At 33.0% G+C, this 25,996-nt stretch overlaps 2 protein-coding genes across 5 annotated transcripts; one reads left to right on the top strand and one right to left on the bottom strand.

Annotated features, from left to right (window-relative positions):
* Window positions 1-2,498: 2,498 nt before the first annotated feature.
* LOC141720112 (uncharacterized) lies at window positions 2,499-13,023 on the top strand. Of its 2 annotated transcripts, none has more exons than XM_074522469.1 (11): window positions 2,499-2,865; window positions 2,948-2,986; window positions 3,306-3,397; window positions 5,574-5,823; window positions 5,960-6,079; window positions 6,152-6,227; window positions 7,964-8,172; window positions 8,475-8,583; window positions 9,177-9,269; window positions 9,907-10,067; window positions 12,241-12,574. In XM_074522469.1, exons 1-11 carry the CDS (start codon window positions 2,698-2,700, stop codon window positions 12,427-12,429), a joined length of 1,506 nt encoding a protein of 501 aa, XP_074378570.1. In that variant the 5' UTR covers window positions 2,499-2,697; the 3' UTR covers window positions 12,430-12,574. The 2 variants fall into 2 exon arrangements, with proteins under 2 accessions (XP_074378570.1, XP_074378569.1); XM_074522468.1 differs by having other exon boundaries at window positions 2,502-2,865; window positions 12,260-13,023.
* Window positions 13,024-13,372: 349 nt separating this feature from the next.
* Window positions 13,373-24,600, bottom strand: LOC141720111 (uncharacterized). Of its 3 annotated transcripts, none has more exons than XM_074522466.1 (13): window positions 24,342-24,599; window positions 23,900-24,189; window positions 23,171-23,373; window positions 22,893-23,090; window positions 22,325-22,396; window positions 21,608-21,703; window positions 21,135-21,214; window positions 20,865-20,940; window positions 20,437-20,650; window positions 15,655-15,851; window positions 14,767-14,869; window positions 14,465-14,554; window positions 13,373-14,300 (listed from the first exon to the last, which is right to left on the bottom strand). In XM_074522466.1, exons 2-13 carry the CDS (start codon window positions 24,162-24,164, stop codon window positions 13,543-13,545), a joined length of 2,352 nt encoding a protein of 783 aa, XP_074378567.1. In that variant the 5' UTR covers window positions 24,165-24,189; window positions 24,342-24,599; the 3' UTR covers window positions 13,373-13,542. The 3 variants fall into 3 exon arrangements, with proteins under 3 accessions (XP_074378567.1, XP_074378568.1, XP_074378566.1); XM_074522467.1 differs by having other exon boundaries at window positions 24,403-24,599; XM_074522465.1 differs by having other exon boundaries at window positions 23,900-24,600.
* Window positions 24,601-25,996: the final 1,396 nt, after the last annotated feature.

The following is a 25,996-nucleotide window of genomic DNA, read 5'->3' as shown; positions in this document are numbered from 1 at the left end:
AAGGTGAAGGATGAAGGGATCTTTCTTGTTATTATTAAAAAGACAGATTGGGGTATCAAAAAGCAAGAAAATCTGGAAAAAAAACTAATTTCCCATCTACTTAGCTTGAAGGAGCTACTTTCAGAGTAACATCTTTTGCTCAAAATTATTTCCCTGAACACTCGATTTATTTATCGGCAACTTAACATAATATAAATATACACTTTTAATGTTCATAAGTCAGAATGTGTTTTGTTATCATCAAGACTTTAATTTATGGCGGTTATTCAATCAGTCATAAATTGGGAGATATTGTTAGAAATCAAATATGAATCCTGATGATAAGCAAATCATATTGCATAATTATGTTAAGTCAAATTGAAGCCTGCAATGGCTAGCCATCCAAAGGGATAGCCTTTGAAGGTGTAGCCCATCAACTTTTAAGGTTCTTGTAACACTTTCAGTGAGATTCTCATTATGGATAGCAATGATGTTATTCATTCAGAAGTCATTTTGACTCAATGGATAATCTAGAATATAGTGACTAATTGTATATACTCGATGCCATGTAATTCTGATTAAGTGAAAGTGAGATACCAAGTGCCAAGTGAAACTACAGTATCAACGACTAACTACATCAACCCATCAACGACTCATCTAGTGATTGTCAACGACTAAAGGAACTCCATAGCTGGTAATAATGACTTTATATTGGTCAAGTCCTAAGTCTCACACAATACATGGGCTGATGGGAATCTCAGTAAATAAAATGGAAGCCAAGATAAACTTTGCATGTAATCTTGGATTCTGAAAAAGAAGAAACATTATATTTCCATGCATGAAAATTGGAGGGATATTCAAAGCATGATAAATTCTAGCCTCATTTGTCAAGCCTCACAGGAAAGAATGAAGAACCAATCTTGCTGGAACTCGAAAAATGTGTTATGTATTGTCTAGTAAGTATTGTAACTTGGTGGTATATAAACCAAGGTGTAGCAGATGTTTCACTTAAGAAATAAGTTTACATTTCTAGTGCCAAAGAGAAAGAGATCCTCCTCTAAATGAAACACTGTAAACTGCAGCTGTGAGATTACTTTGTAATTGTGACAATTATTTCTTAAATAAAAATCTCATGTGGCAAGTCGAAAAATAAACCACCTGAAAATTTAGAATATCCACGTTCAATTTTTATTTCCCAAAAATGAATTAATGTGAAAATTTTAATTTATATTCAACCCTCTTCTTCAAATTAACCAAAATTGATTGTTGGTGAATGACAATTGGTATCAAAGCAAGCCTTTAACAAACAGAATGTCTAAAGATTTTGAAGTTAATTTAATTAACCATGGTGAAGAATGAGGTAAAAGCCCATGTTCTAGAGTTGAACAAAGAATTTCTAAATATGTCTCTCATGGCAAAAAGATGATGATTCAAAGATAACATCAGGAAGCAGTCAGGCAATCACAACTGAATTTCAAAAACTAAGGGCATACGGTTCGGTTTCAGTTTCGGTTTTATCCAAAACCCTTACCTAACCGAACCGTGCTCTCCCATAACCAATACGTAGACCAATAAAAAACCATGCATGCTCGTATTTACGAATGAGGAAGCCGGTGTGGTCCTAATTTAAAAATTCGCGTAGGTTTTGTTTCCAAAAAAACTATGTATATTAGAACCTCTATACAATGATATCGTTAGGACCTAAAAAATATTATTAAAGAGAAGTTATTCTTTAGCAGAGGTTGACATATAAATTTTAAATTTTAAAAATTAATTAAATTTAAAAGTTATATCACAATTTTTTAAAGCAAATTATGTAACATAATATGAGATGCATGAATTTGAAAGAAATTAATAAGAAAGTGATGGTGTTGATTAGTAATGATGGACGTGCAAGTTAAATGATACAAGAAAAGTATATATTATTGAATATGGATATATATATATATATATATATATATATATAGTAGTACTCCATGAAATACTCTCTTATATAGAGAATCGTGGAGAACCATTATTTAAAAATTATAAAATATATAATTTATTTTATTTTCATCATATATAGTTATAAATTTTAATTATCAAGTTAAAAATCGAAGTTACACAATTTTTTATTTAAAAAATTATTGAAATTATTAAAAAATTTAAATTGGTTCTATAGCAGAATCACAGTAGAATCACACTTATTAAAAATTATTCCACTGTAGAATCAAATTTAAAATCAAGTAATTTTATCAAATTTTAATTGTTAATATTTTTATTATATTTATTATTCTACATTAGCATCGATTTTTATATTTTTAAAATAAAATTTTACAATTTATGATGAGATTCAATAATAAAAATAATGGTTCTACACGGTTCTCATATAAGATGATTTTTTACGGAGTAAAGACATATATATATATATATATATATATATATATATATATATATATATATATATATATATATATATATATATCTCAAAGAGGTTATTAGTGTGTAGAGTATTAGTATACGGAGGAGGTTGTAATGTATTTGAAAGTGTGGGATGAAGTACGGCCCAGCGGAGTTTTGGTAGAGCAGAAAGAGGGGAGAAGGCCCATCTAGTTGGAAAAGGGCACATCATTCACTGGGCTTATTCTTGTTTCCCATGAATTAGTATCCCAAAGCCGCCTAATCCTATTTAGTATTTACAATTACAACAAGTCAACAACACTCCTCAGCACCAAATTGATGGAAGATATAGAGGATATGTTGGCCGGAGCTCCGGCTGGTTTCCGTCTACCGATTTCAGCTTCCATTGGCGTTAATCCCAAGAAAAAGAATAAACATGCTCCTTCTTCTTCTTCTATTCACCACTTTCTCTCTCCTCTTCCCTCCCCTAACATCCCTGGCACTCAGGTTCCCCCCCCCCCCGCCCCGTTATTTTTTATTTATTTTTATTTATTTAACTCTATTTTCATTACATTTGTTTTTCATTCAGGTCATTTTTATCAAGACTTTCGGTTGTTCTCATAATCAGGTATCTTGCTATCATATATGGATTCTCCGCATTGCTTCATCCTTATTTGCCTTTCAAATCGATGCAATGTATCAATTACTCTACTTGTTTTTTCTTCATCAACTTTGTTTACTTGTATTTTCCATTACATCTACGGCCTTTGACTATTTTTTTAAGCAATTTTGCAATTTTTTCAAGTTACTCACAAGCTTGATACTTTCTTCTGTGCATAATCACGTGCTCGAATTTTACAAATTATATAACTGAATACTTGATCGTGTGAAGATTTGATTTCCAACATATTATGTTTTTACAATTTTTTTTTCTTTTTCTGTTTCAGAGTGATAGTGAGTACATGGCAGGTCAGCTTTCGTCATTTGGATATGCTTTAAGTGAGAATGCCGAGGAGGCAGACCTGTGGTTGATTAATACGTGAGTCAGATAAGTTTCTTTCTATTCATTGCGTTATTCATAACATGTCCTCATTGTAGTCCTTTGGCATATCAAGTGCCTTCACATTCATGAGATGTCCTCATTGTATACCTTTGGCATGATGTGTGTCGGTAGTGTATAGGGCATATATGAGGCCCAAACATACAAGAGTTAAACCCCCATTTTACTGGGTGCATTTATATTAAAGGAAAAAAAGAATAATAGTAGTAAAAGTAAGCTAATGTTTAGCTTTGATCATGTGTATTTTAATGCAAAAACAAAAATAATATTCTGAATGTACCGAGTAAAGCCACTTATGATACAGTCAAAGCTCGACTGCTCCAGATATGAATTCCGATAGAAAAACCTAGATAAGTTAATATTTTTCCTCACTCCAAACATGATACAGACTGTGTATTTTACTATTTTTTAATCTTGACATAATATGAACTGTGTATTTTTAATTTCGATTAGTGAATAAAATTACCCGGTCCCAAGGGTATTCGTTTATCGAGGTTTAAATGTACTTGACTCAGGTTACTGTCTAACAAAAGCATCAATGTTAAATTGTTATTTTTTTTTTTCAATTCAGTCGTAGCTCTTGATTCTTGAAGAAAATCATATTCAATTAACAACTAAGTAACGAACAAGAAGGCTAAACAAACAATTTAAGAGACATCAGATCCTGTATAATTGTGTGTAAATCAGATGCCATCTCAGGTTAGCCACAATGGGATTAAAAACTTCACATGTCATATGTAGCAAGACCAATTTTTGAAATGCAAAAGAAGGAAAAGATAAATATATAAAATCTGTATGGTTGGGAAGAATGGATTGATGAAGGAAAAATTGTGAACAAAATTAATGTTGAAAGAATTGAGTTAAGAGTTAAGAAAGCTATATAATTGCAAATTTTCTATGAGAATTGTGAAGAACATAAGTAGGTATGTAAGGCATTTATCCCCAAATTTGTTGGATACAGCTCTAGTTTATATTTGTATTTGAATTAATTGGTGGGAGGAATCAAACCTATAATAGTAAAAATTTCATTACTTCGCTACAGGGACTGGTATTCATTTATGCAAGTCATGGGTCTTTGAATTTGTGCAATTAAGGAGGCCATGCATAAAAAGAACTTTTATCATGGTGTTCTATGTATCTGATTGTGCATAGCAGCCTTAAATGTGTGTCTTTATATGTGGTTTTAGGCCCCCCATCCCTCCCTCCCTGCAGGCTCAGCTCGGAAAAGCACGAAGATTAATCTTTATGAATATTTTCTATTGCCATGATGATTTCATTTTTTTAGAACAATATTCGTGCCTATTGACTAATGACTCCTAATTATTATAACCACTAACAATTGTGGCACTGTAACATCAATCAATCAAGTGCTCCATACGCGTGTCTTCCAGCTTACTAGGAACAGTCCCAAAGTTACCAATAGACCTCCCCAGTTAAAGGAATTCTTACGCAAATGGTCTGGAGCAAAAAATTAAAATTTTAGTTTGTATTTATTTAATAATGTTAGTTAAAAATAGATTTAATTATATTTTGTTATAAAATATTTATTATGTAGTCCAATATTCTAGATTATGGTAGAGAATAATACAAAGATTTGTTTCTTTACTAAGAAGATATTACTTGATAGTTAAGTTTTAGAATTTTTATATAAACAATTGTAATCTTCATTACTGAATAGAGTTGAATATTTATGAATTAAATCTGCGGATTTATTATGTGTTTCTTGCCGATTCTCTACGGAGATAGGCCCTAATCCCCTTCTGTTAACCCTTTCCTTTACCCCTGTCCTACGTCACCAAATATCTGTTCCTAGATCCTTTCATATTATGTCACTATTTGCACACCTGACTCACTTTTCAAAATGTCCATGTCAAATTCTCGTGTGTGGGTGTGTTACTCGCACTCATAAGCCTGAAGGAATTTCACCATGTTGTATCCTACAAGGCTAAGTACTAAATTGGAACCCAGCCTCCAAGGGCTGTATATATCTGAACCCTGGTAACCGAATAAAGTAATAATAATACAAATCTGCTTAGTTTCTGCCAGGATGTCTTAACCCTTATGTCTGCATTCATGTATCGGTGTAGGTTTAGGGATACCATGTTTGGCCTTCTAGTTGAATAGCGTTACCTATGTTTTATGTTACATCTTGCAGGTGCACAGTTAAGTCACCGAGCCAGTCTGCCATGGACACTCTGATATCAAAATGTAAAACCGCTAAAAAGCCCCTCGTGGTGGCAGGATGTGTGCCTCAAGGAAGTCGAGATATAAAAGAGTTAGAAGGAGTGAGTATAGTTGGAGTGCAACAAATTGATCGTGTGGTAGAGGTGGTAGAGGAGACATTGAAAGGTCATGAAGTCAGGCTTCTGAACCGTAAGACGCTACCAGCACTTGATCTGCCGAAGGTAATATTGCGACTCATTTTATACTCTTATCAGGAAGCTAACAAATAGTTTGCACATGTCAGAGACATATCATTGTTTTGAATGTCTTCCATGACGATATTGACCAATATGGCCATTTCCTGGATTATGTGAGCAGGTTAGAAGAAACAAGTTCATTGAAATCCTTCCAATCAATGTTGGCTGTTTAGGTGCTTGCACTTATTGCAAGACGAAGCATGCTCGTGGTCATCTAGGAAGCTATACAGTAGATAGTCTTGTAGGTGTCATTTCAATTATGTATTTATGTTTAATTCATATTTCTAGTTGTTTTAAAGTTTCAGATATTCAGGTTGGACGTGTCAGAAGTGTTGTAGCTGATGGAGTAAAAGAAATTTGGTTAAGTAGTGAAGACACCGGAGCATATGGTATTTAAAATGCTCTTTCTATTAGTTAGCATATACAAAAGTAGTACTACTTCATAAATTATCAAAATCGAATATGTTGGAAACTACGAATAAGATGTACATTATTAGTATTTGTGATAGAATTCAGTTGCTATATTGATAAGAAAAATGAAAAACAAAACAAAATAACCCATATTTGAAGGGTTTTTCAATCCGTCCAAATCCGCCCAAGTCCGTCTTATTTTAACATGGGCTAGCCCAGTCTATTTTTGACCAAGTCCAACCCAGTATCCTTTTGTACGGGCCAGCCCATATTCAAGTTATAAACACTACTAACTACCTATGGCCGTCACACCTAACCCTAGTTAACGAGTAAGACACAGACAAGCATCTCCCGGCAGCGATCTATTAAGTAATATTCTTATTTTTCTTCTTATCTGTTAGATACATACATATATATATATACGCATATGCATATGTATTATATGTATGCACAAACTACAAACATATAACATATATTATTGGGTATAACATTTATGTATGTACTTTGATATGTAATTATAGTATTTACTCTTTGGTAGTGTATGTAATGGCTAAATCTATATTATTATAACATATTAATGTATGTATATATTAAATATACCCAAATTTATATCGTGAAACGTATAATCCGCCTAATGACCGTATAGGCGGTTAGGCGGTACAGGGTCGTCTTGACTCATCTTTACTATCTTTACGTCTTTACAAGTATGGTGAAACCATGGGCACACAAACTCCCATGAGTTTGGCTTGTTTTTATTGGTGGAATTGGTGTGAATGCAAGGGGTCCATTAACACTAAAACCAATTCCACCGATGAAAACAATACAAATTCATTCGAGTTCGTGCTTATTGTGTGTGCCCACGGTCACACCATAAAAAACTACTCCCTATTGGAGCTGTCTATAGATATAGCTTATGGCTTGCAAATACTACTCCCTACTACGTTCTTGCTTATTAATAGTGATACAACAATGATGCATTGCCTTTTATTTAGTAAAAGTAAACATGGTGGCTACTTATTCTACAATAGTAGTTCATAGATGATATCACCTATGTTGTATGGTAGTAGTTCATAGATGATATCACCTATGTTGTCATGGGTAATGTAGGGTACTTGAGGCTACACTTGTATATTCTAACAAAATACCGACCTTAGTTTCAGTTTCTGTAAACTAAGTTTTGACAATTTGATCTAGTGAAGAGAATTATGAGCTAATATGTAAATAAGACATCCTTCACTACTGTTAAGGAACCAGTCACTCTAAAATCTCAAGGTTTTAAAGGAAAACCCTTTTCCGGATCTTATATTAGTATTCTAACACTCCCTCTCACTCGAAAGCCCATTTATGGGTCGAAAAGTGGATCATGGGCACCCTGGGGCTTTAATTTGTCTTTCGCGTCCCTGATAAATCGTGAGAAATATTGGAGGTGGCAGGAAGTCGAGGGAGTTGAACCTGAGTCCTCTTGTCAGCGCCTAAGCTCTGATTCCATGTTATGAAACCAGTCACTAAAACCTCGAGGTGGTAGAGGAAGGCCCTTTCCGGGATCTTATATTAGTATTCTAAAAACTACTAAAACTGAAATCAAGTAGTAACACAAACACACCAAAAAAGAATAACAATAATGTTAATTATTAAATGACTTGTGAAAAAAAATTACAGAACTGAATTATCGGGCACTTGTAGATTATATACCTTTTCTGTTAAAATTTTGCAGGTCGTGACATAGGAGTTAATCTTCCAGTTCTACTAAATGCTATAGTAGCAGCTCTTCCATCTGATGGAAGCACAATGCTTCGCATTGGGATGACTAATCCTCCTTATATACTTGAACACTTGAAGGAAATAGCAGAGGTTTTGCATCATCCATGTGTGTACTCTTTCCTTCATGTACCAGTACAAGCGGGGAGTGATGCCATCTTGAGTGTAAGTACTAGACTCCTGTTTTTCTGTATGTACCCTCAGCTGAGCCAACTATTTATTGTCCTGTGACTTTTCATCATTATTGCTCTCTTTCTCAATTATGGGGCAACTTATCACTTTAACACTGATGAAGTGCACATTAAGGGCTTATCTCTTGTCGTCCCAGGTTCTGGGTTCGATTCTTACTCACCCCCGAGATTTGTTAGGACAGATACTCAATTGTAATTTGTAAGGCATATAAGCCAAATTAGTCAAAAAAAAAAAGCTACAGAATGATTTTATTCTTTTTAACAAATTATTTTCAGGCGATGAACCGGGAGTACACGGTAAGTGATTTTAGGACTGTAGTAGATACATTGATGGAACTTGTCCCCGGGATGCAGATTGCAACTGATATTATTTGTGGCTTTCCAGGTTAGCTTCCGCTAGATGCCACTTTTGATCAAATGTTTTTACTCACCTTATCTTTTTAATTTTGATTTGTTTATGCACACAGTTTTTACATACAAACAGAAAATTTATGTTGGTGACCTTTCTCTGTTTGGTGTAGCTTTTGTGCAAACAAACTTTATCTGTATAAACCAACATTTTTTGGATATTGTATACTGACTATGATCATTTATGTAATTTATTTTAAATTGAACTTATATTTCATTACAGTTGTTTTAAACTATGCTATTAATATTTGTTTGGTTATAGTATAGATTAAATCTAGTAAATGCATGTTTATGAATGACCTGTTGACTAGTCTTCTTGACGGTACTTAAGCAACTTTGCTTGATTTGGTGCTTGATAAGCATGGATCTTAACACAATTTTTTTTATTTATATGTTATTATATATTAGTTTCCAATGCTGAACAAGTAGTTTCAGTTAAAAGCATTAATATGTTGAGATCGGTTTTATAAAAATATCTCAGAGAACTATGATTGTGTCACATTGTGAACGATATTATTCTGTGCTGCAGTTATTTTGAAATTATGAGCTAAATAATACAGTTATCTTCAGGTGAAACTGATGATGACTTTGCTCAAACTGTCAACCTTGTAAAGGATTATAAGTTTCCTCAAGTGCACATTTCGCAGTTCTATCCTCGGCCTGGTATGCTTAAGTTCTCTAATTTGATTCTTATTCTGACTTGATGTAATATCTATTTGTCTATGATTAAAAATAATGTTAGGTATGAGTAGATGGTCCATCTAGTGTTCAAGAATATATGTAAAAGGTGTTGCGTTCAACTATTATTTTATTATTGACACGAGCAGGCCAATTCAAAAATTAGAGAATATATATATAAAAAGAACTTGCTTTTTATTGTCATAATGTAGGCGCTCCACATATATACTTCACAGGAAACCCATTTACACATTGCTGTAGCATGCTTTTTAGGATGTGTATTGAAGACATCAAAACACGTTGTATTTTAAAGTTAGTTCACATGAACATTAGTTTCTCTTTCTGATCTCCTTGTATGTGAGTATGTACTGTTATTCGTTAAACTTTTGTTTCTAATCGAGGTCAAATGTGTTACTTTCTATCTCGTTGCCAGTTGGTGCACATAAAAAGCAACAGAATAAGCTCGCTACCGAATATCTACATCAATTTGGCTGTCTTATATTTCTTATAGTTATAGCTGATTCTGATTTGCATCACTTGAAATAAGACTAGTTTGTTCTACCTAACAAAGAAGTGTATGATACATTTAGTGTTGTTTTCTCATGAACAATTTCATTTGTAGGAACCCCTGCTGCAAGGATGAAGAAAGTCCCAAGTACTATGGTGAAGAAGCGGAGTCGGGAACTGACTTCCGTTTTTGAATCTTTTACACCCTATAATGGAATGGAAGGCAGAATAGAGAGAATATGGATTACTGAAATTGCAACTGATGGAAAACATTTGGTAATTCCTTGATCGAACTGATATTCAATAACTGGTTTGTGTTTCTAGATTGGCTAAGGGTAGTTAGGCCGAGCAAAAAAACTGAAAAATCTGAAACTGAATCCGAATTTGGTAAAACCTCCAAAACCCGAACCGTAAAAAGCAGAGCGCAAACTGAAACCGAAAAATTAAAAATCGAACCCGAATCCGATTATTCGTTTTCGTTTTATTAGTTGGAACCGAACCGAAAAAACCGACTCGATCCGATTATTAAAATAAATGAATAAATAAATATTTATATACTTAGGTCGCGCTCAAATGAGAACCAATACTATCTTTGTGAGATGTGAGATCCAATCCTAGACACTCATATTCATTACTTATATTTATCTCTCACAGTAGATTAATTTTAAATATTAAAATACTGTATCATCATCTTCTTTCTAACTCTACCACCTGCCGCCTCCAACCTTCGTCGACCACCATTTCCGACAAACATAAAATCACCACCGTAAAACCAAAAATCACCACCGGAAAACCAATAATCACCACCGGAAAACCAATAATCACCACCGGAAAACCAAAAATCGCCATCCGAAAATGAAAAAGCACCACCCGAAAATGAAAAATTACCATCGGCAAATGAAAATCACTACACTCGGCCACTATTTCTCCCCACCAGATCCAGCCACCAGCGTCATTCATTAACTCTAACAACCGACATCATAACGAAATTACCAGATAAAATCTAAATCATCACAAATAAATTATAAACACCACAATAATCACACTTCCTCCTATAAAATCACCAAAATCGGCACAACTATCATAAAATTCAACAAAACTTAATGGATTACTAGTGTCAGTGAATTCAATTAGTCGGAGTTTTTCCGAGAAAAATCAGATTGAGATCGGAGTTTCAGATTTTAAAGCATGGTCGAAGGGAGTTGACACTGGAAATGGGCAGAGTGAGTGGTGAAAAAGAGGTAGGGGTGGTGTTTGGCGAGGTGAGTGATGAGAGAGAGGGAGTTAGGGGGAGAGAGAGAGATGATGATGATGATGATGACCAGATCTGTGTTAACCGGCATGGAGGGTGGCAGTAGGCGGCGTTTTGCGGTGCGAGGTTGCGGCGATGGCGGTAGTGGGTGGTAGCAGGCGGTGGTGATGGTGGGTGGAGAGAAAATGAGGTAGTTGTGAGAGATGAAGTAAAAAAGTAAATTAAAAAAAATTAATTGGATGGCTATGATTTAATTTGGATAAAAGAATATATGGCTGAGATTAGATCTCAGTTCTCACATTAGTGGGGGTTCTCATTTGAGGAACTCCCTATATATTTATATATAAGTTTCTAAAATCAATAAACATATGTATTATAAATGTAAAGAATTAAAATTTTGGACCTGGAGAGACAATAACTGAATAACTGGGCTAAATATATAAGTTTTGTTTTTGCCATTGCTGAGGTTTAGCGATTGTAAGCTGTTTTACAGAGCTAAACAGCAGTCATTATGAGACTTGTGCAATGTAGGTCCTTTCCTACTAAATACATGGTTACAGAGGTGTTTGTGTTGTTGCGCAAACCAACACTCATGTTACATTAGATATTTAGATCCCCAATAATCAATACTTGAAGAATAACAAAAACAGTTAAATATTTGAGGAGTCAATATTTTGTAGTGTATTCTGATTCTATAGCTTAATTATCAACTTCATGTTACATGCATTTTTTGAATACAATTCAATATATATTTTTTGAAGATTATGTTAAATTTTCTTTGTATGGATTAATGTTAGATTTTAATAATTTATTATGAAAACTTTGAATTCTTATTTCGGAGCAAATGTACTTTGTATAGTGGTGGTGAAATGCAGCCAACTGGATATGTAAACGCCTAATATCTTACATGTAGGGTGCTCCGAATGATGGGTATGCAACTTCATGATTTGTAAATATGCCCTCTTTGTCGCCGTTCTGTTTAAAGAGATGTTAATGTCCTATGTTAATTATTGTTTAGGTTACATTGAATGATAATAAACTTAACTACTTAAGATCTCAACTCTGAACCTTATTACTATGAATGCAGTGCACTATAGGTTTCTTTCGTTATTTATGCATGTCATGTTGGAATTTTAAATTTGTTACATATAATGTTTTATAAAGAAATTTCTTGAATATTGTTCCTTACCTGGTCAGGTTATTATTTTTCATCCAGGTGGGCCACACCAAGGGATACATGCAGGTGCTGGTAGTTGGTCCGGGAAGCATGTTGGGGACATCAGCAATAATAAGGATTACATCTGTGGGAAGGTGGTCAGTATTTGGAGAAGTGATCGAAACACTAAATTTACTGAAAGACAATGCAGAGTCAGAAGAAAAATGTGACAGAAGTGAGAAGTGTTGTTCTCTCTCCAATATAGAGGACTCATGTGCATGTGTTGGGAAATTGGATGCTTGTGCATGTGAACATGAGAGTTGTGGAGGACAAAATTTAACAGAGGAAAATGGAGGATCACTTTCACAGAATGACTCGTGGGCAGATAATCCAAGTAATATTAACGTCTTTGGTTGGTTACTAAGGAAGAGGAAGAATTATCGAACAAAGAAGATAGAGCTACATATAATGAGGAAAGAGAGTGCATCAGGCAATGCGCACATGTGGACTGCTGTTGACAGGCTTCTTTTGGGTGGAATGTGTGCCAGCTTTTTGATAATTCTAGCTCTAGTTTTGTACTTGGCATCGAGTGCCCTTTCTTTTTCCTAGATTGTCCAAAATGTATCATTTAGGCACATTAGAAGGATAGCTTTCCCTTTGCTTTTGACGATTTTGGTGTGGTCAATTATTCATCTTGAAGTTATTGTTGCAGATTAGGTTTATATACTTAAATATATGAACTTAATAGTCCGGTCTGTAAAATAAACAGGGTACCAAGGCAGCAAAACATCTTCCAACTAGAATCTAATTGTTGAATTCTCATATTTCATTTGATTGGAACAATTCATTGGATGAAAATGCTTGATAGAATACACATTAATGTGCTGCTAATTAGGTAGTTGTGGGAATGAGAGGAGCAGAAGAAAGTTGTGACAAGGTAGCTAGTTCAAATTATGCAGCAGCTCAAGATCCACATGACAGGTTAAAACTTTAAATAAACCGTTGTCATCTGTATTTTCATGCATTGGTCTCAAATTCTTTGATTCTGTTACAAGTGGTGCAAACCACTCAGGACACAGATGTTGATCCAGAAAATAAAAATTGAAGCGCACAGACTTTGAAACTTGATGTAAACTCTATTCCATTTCATAATAATAGAGTAATGCTGGAATATCCATAAAATTATGGTATTGCAATATTAATGTAGAGATGTTTGTATTTTTGGCATTCTTTCCAAACAAGTGCAGACAACAAGTAGTCTGATTTGAGAATTATGCATGCTGACAAAGGAAAACAGATACTAATATTACTGTACCGACTCTTAAGCTGATACACTAATTGGTCTAAAGTTCTGCATTTAATTTTTTGGAATCAAGTTTGAAATAAACTACATAATTCTCATCCCTTAAACTTAATATAGGTTGCAGAAGAAAGTTCCTTTTTAGTCCTTTGGCCACGAAGCTAATTGGATCATACTTGCTGATTCCATCTCTTAATCTGAAGCTAGCTGCTTGAATAAATTTGACATCAGATGATCCAGCACTGCATTTAAGCTTCACCCTCGAGTGAAGATCAAGATTACTGTACAAAAAACAACCTCTGTGTCTTACAGACTCTAATGAAACTGTTTCGCTCTTTCCATCTAGTCCTTGAACCAAAATGAAGGTCGAATCGACACCAATGGCATCTGCTATGCCAAGGGTTTGATTTATTCCTCGCTCCACGACAACCATACCTGGAAGATCAAATGGTTCCAGCCCAACCTTTTTTCCAATACAATCTTCCGGTCTTAAAAGTTTTGAGGAAGTTGAGTTTTTTAAGATGAGCCTAAAAGTGGCATAGACGGAATGATTTGATCCAGTTTCAGGTAACATTCCAATTGTAATGGATCTATTTGAGTTTGTAAGGACAAGTAATTTGTTTTTGAATTCTTGGGAAAGTGTAATCAGATGAGAATTATATGCAGCTGGAATTGGAGTAATCCAGTCTAATATAGAACCTGCTGTGTCCGTATTAATGTTCCTATCAGCACTGCTGAGACCAACAAGAAGGTAGGGGCCATATAGAATTGCATGATCGGAAGCATATTCAGGTCGATCATCTGTGATTATGATTAAGAGAATATTGCAACAGTATTCAGATCAGAGTTGATATGAAAATGCAAATATCTACACTTGTTACTTGTTCTTGAGGATATCTTCCCCGATATTTGTATCACATTATTATATTAAATAACATACTGAAAAGAAAAGAGAGCTTAAGTACCTTGAATCGCCTCCAATCTAATACTCATGGGTAGCTCAAGAGTGATTTTATCATAAGAGCTCCATTCCCGGGTTATTGATAAGAAACTACCTGAAACAAAGTTGTGGAAATCTTGTGAATCTGCGGATTTGGCTACAGACAAAATATGCTAAGAAAGGTTGGTAATTCTAAAGAGAACTTTGATTATACATCCATTTTTAAATGGAAAGGCATAAAAACATATAACTGGCATCAAAAGTTACAACTTACAAGTACCAAAGAACAAAGCAAAAAACATTTAGGTAAAATTGTACAATTGATACCTGGATTTGGTAGAAACAGTTTCTGGTCATTTAAGAATGCATTTGAAGCCTCTATTTTAGCCCAAGAAGGTATTCTAAAATTTAAAGTAGATGCTTCCTTTTGCTGCATCAAAGACGAGTTTGAATTTACATATGTACTAGTCTGAAACACGTGTGATGCACAGTTATTTTAACTAATTGCTATTTTATTATATATTAAACTTGTGTCTCATGCCATGGCCACAAAAAAAATTCCACGTCTGAAAAAGTCCGATTTGCTCTAAAGGGGAGGGTTCGCTTTGATTTGACGAAGCTTGCTCTAATATTGGTGACAGCTGTGCCTGGTTTGGATCGATACGAATGACGTAGACCATGGATATGGATATTGTATATGTGATGTTACAGTTACAAAGGGTTCTACTGGGAGAAGGAAAAGGGAGTTCTAATATAAAATATTAAAAAAATTAATTTAAATAAAATTGAGCAAGGGTAATTAAGTAAATACAGAAGGTACAAGACCGACTACCAACCAAAATTTTATTGTTTCGTCTTCAATATAATAGTATAGATTGCACTGAAATGGGAAAGAACCAAGTACTTAAACAGTCTTTGGTTGCTATCATTACCCTTCAAATTTTAAAAATGCTTGTATCTGAGAAACTTATTCTACTTCAGAGATGTAAATTTTTAGTATCAAACAGGTTCTGAAAGTAAAATCCCCAGATATCTTAATTCGCTATATTCTTGGTAAAGAGGAGATCTTACAAATATATAATACACATGCTTATGAATCCAATATTACACTATATTCACCATATAAACTTGGCTGTGAACACATGTATCATTATTTTGGGCTGATGAAACAGGCAGTATCTCTAATGTTACACACCGATTAGATAGGGGACATACCTTGTTTGACGAAATTATAACTGCTACATGAAGGTGGTCATCCCATGAAACAACAGGCTCAGCTTTCAGATTTATGAAGATATTTTGTGATTTCCAATTAAATGAGCTTGATATGTACTGGGTGATGTAAATCCCTGGAACTTCTCCCTCCTCTTCAAAGTATATTGAATCTCCTAACTTTGAGAATGACTCAATTCCTAAAAAAGCGACGGAAAAAATTAACATAAATTACTTGAAAGGAATCATATGCTCCTCATTTTGTACATTCAGATTGACTTGTTCATGTTAATGTTCTATACTAAGCAGTTGGATCATAACCAAGATTTACAAATTAGGACTGCAGCTTGATTTCTTTATTCAAAGAATAAGAGGTAAATAAAAAACTAATATTCATCAAGTGTAATAATACGAGGCTACATGTTTTAATGAGTAATGACTAAATAGAAGGAAGAAATCATGAATTTCATTCCTCTTATACTTAAAATTATAGAGAATTCCCTTAATTTTTACCATGAACACCAACCACACTTTTACTTGCATTTCGTGCTCTCTCATTTGCATTTTGCATAAACACACACATGCATGGGTCCCAGTTCAATTAAAATTCTTTTACAGTACGACCTACAAGTTTATCTTAATTATTCATTTTTTACAGATGCATTGATGAAACAACTACTTTTTCATAGATAAATTGGTAGTCATTGCTTAATTGATTCGTCAAGTTACCAGAAGTGGGGATACAAACATTGGCGGTATTATCCCCCTGGAGGCGGGGACACGAAATCAACCACTATTATCCTACAATAAAGAGACACGATATGAGCCTATGGGCTATCCGTTTAGGCCCGACAAGAATGTCGGGAGTTAAACGGGGGAGTTTGTTACACCTCAGTCCTCTGTCGAAGAGATTTGGGGTTTTATTTCAGTATATAAGGCAACATAATATTGCTAAGTGCACCAACAAATCATGATCCTTTGAAGGTCTGTGGTGGGCTTGTAAACTACCCAACTACCCAAGTTGTTGCATTTGGGCTAGTACACTTCGGCTTATTTCAGACTCAGAATCAAGACTTGACCTAATTTTTAAAAAAGACCAGGGGATTTGACCCGGGTTGTTACTACCAAAATATAATGTCCATAAACATTGGTTTACCACATGAAAATATTGTAAATAATGAGAGTCCAGTTTCTTAGGACTTATGATTGACTAGTGTGCGTTTGTTGGTCTAGTGGTTTGAGCTCTTGGCTTCCCTAGGAGAGGTCTTGAGTCCGAACCTCGGGGTGTGCACGTGTTGTAACTATAAAAAAAGAGTTATGATTGACTACCGTGTTATTTAAGGTGAGCAAATACAAAACATATGATTAACTATCTTGTTATTTAAGGTGAGCAAATATAGAATATAACATACGAAATGCACTAAAAGTGTAAGTTGTATTTACCAAATAGTTTAAAGAATAGGAGAACTCAAAACATTTTATAATTAAAAGTTATCATTAAATAAAATCTTACTTGTTAAAGTTATAAAACATTTAAAATTTTAACATAGAACATGCTTTGCAAATCAATATATTTGACAATACTTGCATATCATAAATGGTCTTCAACGTCTTCGATAAAACTTTGGTCTCTATAGAACATTTCTGAATATATATACTTTCTTAACCTACAAACCCCACAAACATGACGATTTTACTATTAACAACACAAAATGCACTAAAAGTGTAAGTTGTATTTACCAAATAGTTTAAAAAATAGGAGAACTCAAAACATTTTAATATCAGTGAATTCTATATTCATTTGTTACATAAACATTGTATCTTCCTAAATATAACTATTTGTATTGTAAATACTGTATTATTTAAATATTTTATTTTTAGAATATTTGGTGTATTTTGCAAGTGTCTACGTGTCAATATTGGTGAATTTGGAGGTTTGTAGGGTTTAGAGGCTTACAGGTTTCTAGTGGAATGAGCTTAATGTATATATATTATAGTTAAAAAGTTTGTTATAATTCGAGAAAATGCCCAAAACATTGGCAAAAAGAAAAAAAAAAGAATATGCCCAAAATAACAATATTTTATATGTGAGTTGCCCAAATTAATGGTTGTCAGACGGAGTGTCCCTTTTACCCACAAGGCTTTGCATCCGCTAAATGCGAGTATAAACCCGACACATTGACCAAACAACGACCGATACATCCATCCACACCGTCAATTATTTTATTCTAACTTCTTCTTTTGAAATTTTCGACACACAATGAATACATATATATTATTAAATTGCCGGTCATGGCAGCACCTCCCCCTTTCCTTTATTCTTTCTTAATCCATGTTCCTAACAAACACAAACTTGCACGCCAAATTCAAACACATACTGCCCAACATTGATGATAGCATCATCCTCGATCATAACCTTTGATTTTTCTTCAACCACCCCAAATCGGCGATAGGCTCAAAACCGATTTTTTTTCATGTTTGAACCAAAGTCTGGTAACACTATACTTGTTTTGCAGGAGAAATAATGGGTAATCCAACCGTGTATTTGAATATGCGTTTGGAGTATTAGAAGTATTATTCTTTAAGCTTGATACCTGAATAGGAGGAAGAAATATATATAGACATGTATGTGTCGATCTTGAAATTGAGCAAGAAAAGGGAGAATATATGTGGAAGCCGAGTATATCCTTTAAATTTAAAACAAGAAATACACATTCACCTGATGTGTTTACAGGGACATTCACATATATAGAATGTGTGTATAGTACAGACCAGCGCAAGCAGTGAATGTGTGTAGTTGAGGAAGTAGAACCTCGCATCCCCTGATTGCTTATGCAGACATGACTCAAAACCCTCGCATTTGGTGTATGCGTGTGTGCTACACGCATTAGGCATATGTGTGTGTCTCTAGCTATTTTGGACACAATCCCGCCTGTACTCATTTTGGGCAACGTTCCTATAGAAATAAGTTATATTGGCTTTATCCCTTAAAAGTTTAGTAAATAGGTAATATAAACATAATCATTAGTATATATAATCCTGAAACCTATATATGACATCAAAACTTCTCAAACACACACACGCCTACACTTAACCTAATGCACAAACGTCATAACTACTGTATATATAATCCTGAAACCTATATATGACATCAAAACTTCTCAAACACACACACACCTACACTTAACCTAATGCACAAACGTCATAACTACTCAAACAAACACACCTACACTTAACCTAAGGTTACTCAAACAGACATACCAATACTTAAAGTCGTAAATTTTAACAGGTATAACCTAAATAATATAACATGCCCAAAATAAACCCTAGCTTAATATCAATTTCATAATTACCAGAAAAAATACTATAAAAAGTAAGTATTTATTTATTTAACATTTTAACTTCTAAATTAGACGGTGTTAATAAATTATCAAGTTGATAAAATAAATGTTGATGTTGTAAATGAAGCATATAAAGAGACGGATTTAGAGAGAAACATAACACTAATAAACACAATTTTAAAATTTCCAATATTGTATTATTGTGGTGAACAATTTTAGTCTAAATCATTCTAAATGTGCTCTAACTATATAATAATTGGCATGATATGTTTAGATTATTTTGAATATAGTAACAAATAAGGAATTATCATTGGAAAAAAAATCTAAAAAAGGTTGAAAACCTAAAAATTAGGTGAAAATATAAATACAGACACACTAGCAAAAAATAATGGATATATATAGGTGTAAATTACTTCTTAAGAAATTATTTATATTTTAATACCTAATTTATAATCTCGTAGCGTAGCAAGGGAACACAAGTACTAATATTATTTTATAGTTAATAAATATTATAATTCCAATAAATTTAAATTGAATATTAAAAAGCTTACATACTTTTAATTTTACTTATACCAGTTTATAACCGGTGCGATGCACTGATTTTTTTGAATATTTATTCATTTGAAATTGAAATTAAATCATATCAACTGAATTAAAATGAAGATATCTCAACATACAAATATCGTGAGACTAATTGAACATCTAACGTACATTTATCTATGTTATAGATATTATTTCGTCCGGAATTCAATGTTGATATTGAGTGGCTTAACCGAGATGTGTCTATATGTGTTTTAGCTGAAAAAGATAATTGATCAGTTATTACGAATTATAATATTCCTAATTTATTTAATAATTTTATTTATTAAAATAGAATAATCGACCGAAAATCATACTGAAAAACTTTTAATATTTCAGCTTTAATAATGTAGTAAAGATAGGACATAACTCTAATAGCTCTAAGGAAATTGTTGAAGGAATATATTTCTGACTATATTAAAATAGACCTCTAATAACTAAATTAAAGTAGGACCCTAATTTTCATAATAATTTTATTACTATATATATTAAATATAATGTTAACCGGCGATACTATAATGACACCTTAACAAATATTGTTTGGTTTTCAGAGTAGAGATATATGGAAAATCTATAAAATAGAAAGTAAGAAAAAGAGATAATAAAACAGAAAGAAAAGAGAAAAAATTGATTTACGTTTTATAATTAAATTAATGCAAAAAAGAAACTGTAATTTAATAATTTGGAGAACTGGATGATAAGGATCTAAAGCTTCTATAATGTTTGTTGTTTGTGCTTCAGATGATTGGCATTTAAACCATTTCTTATATCTATGTATATATAGTGCAGTTTTACATCTAGTTTAACATGGAGCACTTTAAATTCTCATGAAAGAATAAAGCCCAAAATACAGATAACTGCTAACCTGTCCCATAGCAGCACCAGAAACTATCATACTTTGTTCCCCACCCTTCATTATCACTTCTAGCCTTGGATTCTCCATGACCTAGTGGTAGCATGTAGATCATAATTCCAGGTTCTCGGCCTCTCTGGATGCTCAGTACCCCATTTGTGAGTGCCCGTTCATAATAATCCGCATAACCTACTTCCTTCGTCCATCTGAAGAGGTTGCGCGAGACCTGAAAACTTGTCACATTAATGCATAATGTTTTTCACCTAAGCTTTTTAACAATCTTATATAATATCGAAAAGAAATTTTTTTAAGAGTTTACCAAAAGTATTTACAAATAATAGGAGCAAAATAATGATAATAATACAGCTTTGGCATCTATGGAAGAACAGAAGTGCTGGCAATGACATTTTACTCTATGAAGTGAAAACTTGAAGTCATACCTTCAGCATATTATAAGTTGTGCAAGATTCTTCATTCTCAGCATCTAGAAAGCTTGCCAATCGCTTCGGGTCTCTCCTGTATGAATGTTGTGGAGAGAAGAAGATAATAGTGGAGGAGAATGATAATAAACACATATAAGAAACATGCATTCAATAATTCGTTCTTTCTTTCTACAACCAACAAATTACCACAAGCTAAGGGATGCTTGCATGTAAGAAGCACTTTTTTTTATCACATAGAATATAAATATATATAGTTTCATGTTCTACCAGAACTCGCCATGAGATGTTCCTCCTGTCGCATAGCTGTAAGAAGAGTTCACAATGTCCATGAAGAACTTTCCAATTTCCTGGAAATCATATGAAACAACGAAAATATTTATTAAATCTTATGATTTGGTGAATCTAAGTATTAGGGATGAGAGTTCCAGAAATGGGTTAAATCTAGGGAGTTGAAGGTTCATAATTGAGAGCCTATTAGTTCATATGAGCTATTCAATGCAAGTAGATTTAAGCATTTAGTGAAAAGCAAAATTTCATCTTCACAATATGCCTATGTAATATCTTCTACAGATAGATGTTTTATGGTCTTTACTGTTAGTTATTCCATATTCAGTAACTATAGAATTATTTATTTTCACCTATTCTTGTGATAAAATGAATCAGCACAAATGCTACTAGCCAAAAATGTGTAATTGACTGTATGGAATATATACATACCAACACAACTTGCAACAGTTTACCTTATAGAGTAGATCACCCGTAAGTTCATATCGCATTTGAGATCCAATAACAATTGGAATATGAGTATTGGCATGAAAACCAGATATATCATCAGCCTACAGGTAAATGGAAAGAGGTTTGAACAAATTGAGAAATAAGACTAATACCGGTAAAAAAAGGAAAAGTGCAATGAGAAAAGAAGTGAATTAGAATGACCACGTAAAATTTATAAAATGTTAAACTGGAAACTCAGAACTATGAGATTAATTGAATATAAGATACACCATGTGCTCTGCGAATTAACAATAAGTAATTATTTTATACACTAGAAGTATCCAATATTAGTACTAACTGTAATTGCAATTAAATCCCTTGAATAGCTCATATTTTACCTGTATCTAACATGACGTGAAAGGTCTACAACTGATGCAGAAACCTGAACCAAGCTGAAGAAAATTCCTAGATTGTTGCATCAGTATACTACTGTTCCCATATTGTATGAGATTATTATTAGACAACAATCCTACATACTGATGACGGAAACTAGTACATATAATCCAATAATGACAATAAGGATTGGATTTTTCCGTCAAGAGTCAAGACCCAGACATAAAATGCTTTCTAGCCCTAGAGTCCTAAATTCCTAATATATCATTCCTAAATGTTACGGGGAAGGCTGAATTACAACTAGGTATGAGCAGGACACAAATTACACATCAAACAGTAGTGAACAATACCTTCACAGCCAGCAATCCTAAAAAACAGGGTTTGTCAAAAAGTTGAGCTAAGATAAAATGTTTCTGATTTCCCTGCCAAAAAAAGATGAAAAGATAAGTAGTACATGTTCAGAAATATCAGGAAGTCTTGAAAATGTAGAGATACCACGACCTACGACTAAACAATTGAACTAGATGTAAAAGCAGAATTAAAAGCGATATTTTCAAGAAAACACAAACTGTTTTAATTAGAGAATAGAGACAATGCTCTTTGTAGGCTGTACTTCCTTAAAGATCAGCCTAACATTAGAAATAAATAACCCTGTATAGAATTGCATGGGGAATCATAACAATACTGGAAAAAATAGACTCTGGACTAAAAATAGATGCTGGTAGTAGTGAATATCTAGCAAGACCATTATGCAATGTGCTTTAATACTTAAGTATTAATCATTCAGGAGTACAAGCCTGAATATGTGGCATAAAGTTCCCACTTAATTTATGAATCTAGGAAAAACAGGCAATTGTGCATATAGTAGACATTATCGAAGCAAGCTTAAATAAAATAGATGGAAAAGAAAAAGACTACCGTTATGCTGTACAATTTGTATAGAACATCATTCATGCCACCCGTTTCTTCATTCAATGCCTGATAGTGTCTTGCAATGCTGTACTTCCATATTACATTTTTCACACGCTTGTAGATGTAATTAACCATCCACTTGATCATTTCCAGAGATTGAGTATTGTTAGCTAATGTGTACTGATCCAGAAGACCTGCCAATATCTGTTCACAACCGACATAATGAGACTGAAGATCTGAGAGATTAATCACCAAAAGGTTCAGAATCATCAACAGTTATTTACCTTGTGAATGGTGTAATAAGGTGCCCATACAGGTTTTAGAGTTTCAAAGCGATCAAATTGCTCAGACGGGAAAGCAGAAAGATATCCTGTACCCATATTATTTTGACAGTCATGTAGAGCAGAAACCACTGCAAACATTTTCTTTTTAAGAGTATCATTGTGTGTGCTAGCCCACATTAAAGCTGAAGCACTGAGATAATGTCCTGCGGATGAACAAAAATTCCATTGTCAACAATCATAGTAAGAGTACATTCAAATATAATGGTCCAGTAACAATCAATGTAAAGCCAATCCACTATAATCTTATTCTAAAGTTGATTATTGTTCAACTCAAGTTTCAGTGCGTACAAACGATACTCTGTCAGACGTTCAAATTTGGTTAATGATGTCAAATATTACCTAACAGATAGGAACACCAAAAAGTACAATAACAAGTAAGCTCAAGCAGATGTTCAACTTACGCGGGACTGAACCGAAATCTTATCTAACCAAAATAGCATCGCATGAAGATGTTAAATACAAGAGAAGCATAGTATTCACACGTATCATGCAATCAAATCTGCGAAGATTACATGTCACAAGAAGAAGAAAAACCTATAACTTGTGTGCATTTTCATAAACTGCAGACACAGATATCCAAATTATAAAAAGAACCACATAACATTAAAGAAAAACATAAAATTACCATAAAACCAGTAGAAAATCAAATGCTGCAAAAGCTAAACTAACCTACAAAATGTCCGCGAAGCTCACAGTCAGGCGCCTCCCAACCTCCATAGGCAACACCTGGAGTGGACAACCCAGCAGTGTTCCTAAAACTCCAAACCAATCTATCAACATCCAGCAACAACAAATACTCTAAATTCGTCTGCTGAGCATGTCCATGTATAGAATTAGGCTCCAATCTCACATCTTTCAACTCCACTTGCTTTAAAAAACCTCGAGAAAACTCACCTAAATTCTTCGTATTTACGTGCATCATAATCGAATCCATTTCGCCTTTTTGACTCAAAATCTTCCTAGAAATCGAAAAAATCTGATCGGTGATAGTGTGATTGTTTGATTTTAGCAGGTGATATCTAAAACTATGTGACGATAATTGAGGATGAATATGATTACTACACTCTTTAGCAAAAGCATGATCAATTGATAATATAAACAAGAACAATACCATACTAAATAAAATACTCAATTGATTGAAAAGCCCCAATAAACCCATTGATTAAATATACCAAATACTTCAACTTGAAGAATCAATATGCACAGCTATATATACAGATAATTATCTGTATTGGGATATGCAGATACTTGAAAATCACTTCACTTCCGAGCTGATTTTCTGCTGTGTTTGACAAACTAATGATTGTAACTAAATTTCCTCAGTTGGGTGATTTGTGCATTCATGTTTCATTTAAATCGTATAATCACCTGTTTTTCATTTTTGAAATAAAAACGTGTGTTTTTTAAAATATTATACGATATTAGTTTGATATATTTGACAAAACATATTTTCTTTTTATAAACCGATACAAACTTGAATTTTTTTATCTGAATTCTATATATGATCACGAGAATATATTATAATTTAAGAAGTTATAAGAACTTTTTATATAATTAAAAAAAGGTGCAACTTAAAAAGATAAAATGAAACTATTTTTAAAAACATATTTAAGTAGAATAATGTGTGTAGGTGTGCATAAGTGCTCAAATTAGAAATAACCCTATAGACCGTCCTGCTCTACATTGTTCGAATTGATTTTTTTAGCTCCATTTACTCACTGTATATTCGTGTTATTGCTCGTTAAATGGATAATATATTTATTTATGTATATGGGAAGTAGTTTTTGGGGTGTGATGGCATTAGTACATGATATACTTTTTGATATTTGATATTAAGATCAAACAACATATATTCTCGTCACTATTGTGGGCGATCTATGAAGGTTATTGTTAAAATATTTGTGTTGTTTAAACTAATGCAAAGTAGTTTTTGCATGTAATTTAGTTTTATAATTGTTACTTCAATTTAAGTTTTCTTGTAATTTTTATTTTTTGACGTTAATAACTTTCGTGTTCTCGTTCAATATTAACAAATATATATCTTAGAACATGTTAGGTGCCTCCTACTATATTCGATACAGAAACTTTAACAAAATTATTCGTTTTAGTTAATATCATTCTTCGACGCAGTCAAACACCAATATAAACCAATATAATTATATGTTGCATATTACTATAACTTACGACTTATATATAATAGCTTAAAATCCGTGCAATGCACGGTTGTTTTAAATAATTGTTATTTAATTATTTTTATTTTAATATTTTATTAATTATATCTATTAAATGAATAAGTATGTCTGAATAAATATAATTGAATGTATCTTTCATTATATTATAATAGCTAATAATAATAATAATTAGTTTTTAAAATAAATAAGTTCATAAATCAAATTCAGAAAAATCTATACTTGGCCCAGTTAAATAGTCATGTGTTACAATCAGAATATTTTAATTTAGGATTACTTAGGACGTTGATAATATTCAAATCTTGGACTAATTTATATAATAACTATTATTATTCTATCAAATCTTGGTTTACTTAAAAATAGAAGTTCATATTTAACTATATTCTCTAAGCGCATACTTTATTAGAACCGCTGCGATGTACATATTAGTATTAATGTTATACTTATTATAATTTTTTTAAGATTTATTTTGAATTGAAAATTTTATGATATGAAATTTATCATATAAAATATTTAAATAATATGATTTGATAATAATTATATACACACGCATATATAACAATAATTATACACACAC

Source organism: Apium graveolens, chromosome 4 (assembly GCF_009905375.1).
Source record: "Apium graveolens cultivar Ventura chromosome 4, ASM990537v1, whole genome shotgun sequence".
In the NCBI taxonomy this organism is placed as follows: Eukaryota; Viridiplantae; Streptophyta; class Magnoliopsida; order Apiales; family Apiaceae; genus Apium; species Apium graveolens.
Note: the sequence above shows the minus strand (reverse complement) of the source record. Positions and strands in the feature narration are given on the sequence as shown.